Consider the following 6,690-nt stretch of genomic DNA (forward strand, 5'->3'; position numbering starts at 1 on the left):
TTAAAATTAGCATATGTCGTAAATTTAATGTTATAGACTCTCATGTAAGTGGAATGAATTTTTTCAATTTTTTTTAATTATTCGGTAAGAGAAAGTTTCGGGGTCAATACTTTTATTAAAATTTGGCTAATACTTAACCAGCAAAAAAAAAAGTGAACAATCTCATACTATTAGATATAATCGTACACTATTAAAAATACTAATAATAGTTAATTGATTACTACAAATCACAAAATCTATTAATTCTATAGTACTCCTCATTTGGTAAAGTGTGATTTCTCTCATCTTACACTTTTTAAGTGAAATAAAAAATATATATAAAAAAAATTAAATAATAAAAAATTATACTTTAACAAATAATTAAAAAAAATTGAGAGAACACTCCCGCTATATATATCAATATATGTGGTTTCCATGAACCAAGATTTACATCCACCACATCATAACATATCATTTACCATCATATCAACGAAAATGAGGCCACTAGTCTTTCTTTATGCTCTTCTCTTTGGTTTGTGCAGTCATCCATTTCTTGGTGAAGCTCAAGGAGGGCCAATCATGCAACTAGTGATTGACACAGATAACAATACTATCCAGGCCGGCAAGGACTATTATATCCGGCCCGTCCCCACCAGCCCATCCATCATTTGTCGGCCGCTGCCATGTCCAGTTGGCTCCGGCTTCACCCTTGAATCAACAACACCAAACAAAACCTGTCCTCTTAACGTTGTGGTCCAGCGTGGGACAGGTCAGGCAGTAACATTCACACCGGTTAACCCTAAAACAAATAGGGAAATCTACACTAACTCCGATTTGAACATCAAATTCGACGTTAAGTCGAATTGCTCTGAATCCACGGTGTGGAAGTTAGTGAGTGATGCTTCAAATGGACAAAGGATTGTGACAACTGGTGGTGTTATTGGAAACCCTGGAAATAACACAGTTAACAATTGGTTCCAGATTCAGAAGGATGATAATGATTACAGCTTCTATTTCTGTCCTAGGGTTTGTGAAACTTGCAAGCCAGTTTGTGGGAACATTGGTGTGTTTCAAGATAGTAACGGGAATTCGCTTGTTGCTATCACTGATCAACCATACAAAGTTCGGTTCCAGCCAGTATCTTCTTAAATCGATCAAATTAAACCTCCAATGATATGACAAATAAATAAAGTATTTGCATGTATATTTCTTTGTTTTTACTATATAGTTTGTAACTTTGTGACACTGATATTGTATCGTTCAGTGTTGGCTTGGATTTGTTGATGATATACACAAGAGATGGAATAGTAAATAAGTCATCTAATAATTAGTGAAATGCATCTCATGCTGGAATAAAATTGTCGTTCATGTTGTTGTTATCATTAAAGTGCGAATAAACTTGATTAATTAGAAACCTAATATACAGTAGCTTAGTGCAAGCACTCCAGCTCTTAACAATTTGAATAAGTCAATATGAGAAGAGAATAAAGGGATAATTAGTAATGACTTTGAGTCTTTGACTTATGTCTGTTCTATCTGACCCTTGGTGCGTGGTTTTGATAGGGGATATTATTTTTAATTTGCTGGTTGGGTTAAGTACTTAAATCGTCCCTAACATTTGAGGTGAAAATCAAAATCGTTTCTAATTTTTTTTTGTTATTAAAATCATCCTCAACGTTACAAAACGTTATAAAATCGTCATTTTTCCACTTCAATTTTATTTTTTTTTACCATATTACCCTTCATTATTAATAAAAATAATTAAAAATAATATTAAAAAATTAAAACAAATCCCACCCCTCAACCCTCCCCCTCCGCCCTCCCTCCCGCCTCCCCCCTCCCTCACCCTCCCGTAATCTCCTCGGCCCACTCCCTCACCCCCCACCCCTAAACACTCACCCCTCCTCCCTTCCGTAACTCCCTCACTCACCCTTCCATAACCCCTTCAGCCCACTCCCTCACCCCCCCTCATCCCTCACCCATCACCCCACTCTCGAAGACCGGTGGCGTCCGTGAAGACCGGTGGCGGCGGCGAGGACCCTTCCCCTTCCCCCTCTTCTTCCTGAAACCCCCTCCCCCCTCTTCTCCCTTCGCATTCCCTTCCCCTTTTTCCCGAGGAGCAGAACGGCGGTGACAGCGAAGAACGGCAGCGGTAATGAAGACCGGTGGCGGCGGCGAGGAGAGAAGAAGAAGAAGGAGAAGGTGGTGGTGGTGCGGTGCAGCAGGGCGGCAAGGCGGCGGGTGGCGGTGCGGCAGTCCCCTTCCCTCACCCCTCCCCTCTCCCCCCTCCCGGCCCCTTTTTCTCGCGCCCCCTTTCTTTCTCTCCCCACCCCGCTTCTCTGTATCTATCCCTTTCTTTCCTTTCTTTTTTATTTATTTTATTTTATAATTTTTTTAATGAGGGGTAGTTTGGTAATAAAAAAATAAAATTGGTAAAAAGGATAATTTTAAAACGTTTTTGAACGTTGAGGATGATTTTAATAACGAAAAAAGGTCGGAGACGCTTTTGATTTTGACCCAAGACGTTAGGGATGATTTCAGTACTTAACCCTTTGTTGGTTAGTATCATATAATATCTATTATATCTATTATTCTATTATATCTCTAATTTTACAACCAAAATATGTCACATATCACTTTTTTATTACAATTAGAACTCGAGTTGAAAAACCATGTACAATTGGTTCAAGATTGAGGAGGAGTATGATGGGGCTTATAAGTTGGTGCATTGTCCAAGTTTCTTGCCTCACAAGCATCTATATGCCAGAATGTTGGTGTGGTTGTTGATCGCAATGGGAATAAGCGTTTGGCTCTCACTCATGTTCCACTCAAAGTCCAATTCCAAAAAGCATGAAAAAAAATTAAAAGTCCTACTTATATATATAAATAAGAATAATAAGTGAATGTAATTTCTTTTTATACTGTAATGATGTTTGTTCAATAATAATGTTTATATATATGAGGACCCTCATGCCCTCATGTAGGGTTCCTTGTAATAATAACTTCATGAATTAATAAAAAAATAATAAATTTTTATATATGAATTATTAGATGTGTTAGTGATTATATTCAGTATCATTATTAATTATTACTACTAGAATTATAAGCCAGTAGAGAAAATGAATCATCATTTACTAGATTAGCCAAATAAATTAAAGTGATTATTGAACATTAGTTCGTAAAAGAAGCTGAAGGAAGAGAATAGAGTGATGGACAATGTGGTTATGGAGATGATAGAATAGAGAAGGAGGAAGATGGAGAAGATGATGACAGGTCTTAACAAATCGGACTTGTTATCTAAAATTCTAGATTCATGGGATCTATTGAAGACAACAAGCTAAGTACTTGAGAGACATAGTCATTAGTTTTTTGAGTATAAATTGGTTGGGAATAAGTTGAGGATTTTTTTTTTTTGTGAACATTGAAAGTACAGAGTGTGTATTATGTAATTTGAAGTTGCAGTGTTAGACTGTTAGGGTTATATAAGATGTGATGGAAATTGGAGGAGAATAATGTTATTTTCAAACAAAAGGGATCAGAAATCATTTTATCCTTTGTTAGAGTTGCCAAAGACTATTTTATCTTTCATTAGAGTTGACGGAACAAAAGACTCAAATAATTAACGGAGTACAGTTAGGACTAATCGAATAATTAATTTTAGTAAATGATATTTTTTTTTTTGGTGACTAAATAGAAAAAAAAGAAAAAAAAAAACAGACAAAACCAAATTAATTGGCTAGGGTCATATCTAAATCTATTAGATGTTGAAGCTCACTCCATGGTTGGCTCCAATTCGAGTGAATGTCCTCGACAGAAGCAGCTGCTTTAGCCATACAATCTGCAACACTATTTGCAGTCCTCTGAATTAAAAGAATAGAGACTCTCCAATTCCAATTCATAACCTCCTGTATATGCTTTGCCAAATCCCATTCCGGAATATCCTTACCAAGCATTCTTTGGTTTACCAAGAAAAGAGCTTCTAAACAGTCTGTTTCACAAATAACCTCACGAAATCCACTCTCCCAAGCAAGAAGTAAGCCTCTCCAAATTGCATACAATTCAGCAAAAAGAACACTGCACACTTCGACTTTCCCAGTGCAACCTTTCAACCAACATCCATCAGGATTACGAATGATACAACCAAAACCAGCATAGCCAGAAGGAGGAAACCAACTAGCATCACAATTCAATTTAACAGAATAAACTGGAGGTGGAACCCAATGCAAACAAAGTGAAGGAGGAGACAGAGATTGATGCATAGCAAAAATAGTGTGAAACTCCCTTACTGAACTACGAATCAAACTCACCACTTTACTAGCACTCCATGAATCATCTATATTAAATAAGTCATGATTCCTGCTTCTCCAAATCCACCATATGGTCGAAAAGAAAAGAAAATTATTTTCACTCCTTGCACCTCTATAGAGCCAATCATGTAAATTCGAGTTATCTGAATACAGGCCTAAAAGGTTCCAGACCTCCTTGGCACTAGGGCACTCCCGAAGACAATGAAGAATTGATTCAGAACCATTCTGACATCGATGACAGGTGCTAGATAAAGCTAAACCACGACCCAAACGAAACTCTGCCGTAGGAATAGCATTATGAAGACTGAGCCAAATCAAGAACTTGTACTTCTCAGGAATATGCAGTTGCCATACCCACAACCAATTATCATGCTCATTCCAGTCAAACTTTCTTTTGGCTAGCCAACTGTACCCACTCCTAGCTGAGTAAAGTCTAGAAGATGCCACACCCCACGACCAACCCGAACTCTCTCCAGCATTCAAATCCGGATTATAAGCATTCAAACGCTGTTTGACATCTTCTGGAATGATAGAGAAAATATCATGGAGATTCCATTGACCATCTTTCCAAACGTCTCTAATAGTTAAATCAGAGTCAGATATATGTACAAAAGGGACATCTTGAGCAATTGGACCCTCAATACTCCAATTGTCAAACCAAAAAGATTGATCAAGTGACCCAACGCACCAAGAGAAGGCATCCTTAAGAGCACCAAAAGCCTTTGAGATACTCTTCCAAACATGAGAAGCATTGCAAGGGACAGGGCCATCTAAAACTCCCTCATTCCTCATATACTTCGCCCTCAATAGAGCAACCCAAGGCTTGTCCTGACAATGAAAAAGTTGCCACACCAATTTACCAAGTAAAGATATATTAACACACGCAGGATCTCTAACACCCAGGCCACCAAATTTTTTTGGAGTGATCACGGTCCTCCAATTAACAAGAGAAAGACCTTTACCATCAACTTGACCCTTCCAAAGGAACTGTCTCATCATAGAAGATAATTTATCACAAACCCAATTTGGAAAAAAGATACCTGCATATGATAGACAGGAATGGATGCTGCAACAGAATTGATCAGGCAAAGTCTCCCTGCTTTATTTAGAAGCCTTCCTTTCCAATTAGCTAATCTTCCCCTCACCTTTTCAATCACCGAATGAAAAGAAGCCCTACTGGTACGGGAATGATTAAGGTTAACTCCAAGATATCTTCCTAAGTCCAAAGCAAAACGTATTGAAGAAACACTAGTAAAAATATCTCTTCTACGAGCAGTCACATTTTTAGAACAAAAAGCTTTAGACTTTTCAAGATTCACTTTCATGCCAGATGCCTTGCAAAAAATGTTAAGAGAATGCATGACCATTTGGACCTGACTCTTTGTAGCCTGACAGAAGAGTAAGAGATCATCTGCAAACATCAAATGAGAAAATTTTGGGCCACCCCTAGTGACAGAAACTGGTTTCCACACACCCTCGACCACCTTATGAGATATATAGCAAGCAAGTCTTTCCATACAAAGCACAAATAAGTAAGGAGACATTGGATCGCCCTGTCTAAGCCCCCTTCTAGGAGCAAAACTATCCAATCTATTCCCATTCCACATAATAGAAAGAGATGATGCACGGACACAAGTCATAATCAAATTAACAGTGATGATAGGAAAACCAAAAGCAATGAGAGTACTCTCCAAAAACCTCCAATCCACCCTATCATAAGCTTTTTCAAGATCAATTTTAAAAGCAAGAGTACCTTTCTTGGATTTTGTGTGCTTCATAAAATTCAGAATTTCTTGGGCCACAATAATATTATCAGGAGCACCACGACCCGGAATAAAACCTCCTTGTAAAGGACTAACAATATCTGGAAGAAAAGGCCGAAGTCGGTTAGTCAATACTTTTGTGATAATTTTATAAACAACATTACACAAGCTAATAGGCCTGAAATCCTTCATAAAGGTAGGGTTATCAATTTTAGGAATAAGCACAATCAGAGTTTCCATGATGCTAGGATTTAAGAACTCTCCCAAAAAAGCGCTCCGGACAATATTCCAAATCTCAGTGCCTACTATCTCCCAATATTCTTTAAAAAAATAAGCTTGAAAGCCATCTGGACCAGGAGCCTTAAAAGGGCTCATACTAAATACTGCTGACTTGACTTCCGCAAAAGAGACAGGGTCAATTAACCTAGCACAAGCCTCAGTACTTAGTGTGGGCATCGGAACATCCCCTAAACAATCAACCTCAACCTCTTCCGTTGTACCAAAGAGATTCTTGTAAAAAGAGAGAGCTTCTTCCTGGAGAATATCTGGATCAGTAGACCAAGACCCATCTCTAACATATAATCCATGTACTCTATTATGGTTTCTACGTACCAAAGTCTAAAGATGAAAGAATTTAGTGT

The 6,690-nt window shown here is 37.9% G+C and overlaps 1 protein-coding gene across 1 annotated transcript; it reads left to right on the top strand.

Moving 5' to 3' along the window:
* The first annotated feature begins 427 nt into the window (after positions 1 to 427).
* On the top strand, positions 428 to 1,358 carry LOC107642177 (miraculin-like). Its single transcript, XM_016345481.3, has one exon. It carries the CDS (start codon positions 475 to 477, stop codon positions 1,126 to 1,128), a length of 654 nt encoding a protein of 217 aa, XP_016200967.1. The 5' UTR covers positions 428 to 474; the 3' UTR covers positions 1,129 to 1,358.
* Positions 1,359 to 6,690: the final 5,332 nt, after the last annotated feature.

Source organism: Arachis ipaensis, chromosome B5 (genome assembly GCF_059453495.1).
Source record: "Arachis ipaensis isolate K30076 ecotype BB chromosome B5, ASM5945349v1, whole genome shotgun sequence".
Taxonomy (NCBI): domain Eukaryota; kingdom Viridiplantae; phylum Streptophyta; class Magnoliopsida; order Fabales; family Fabaceae; genus Arachis; species Arachis ipaensis.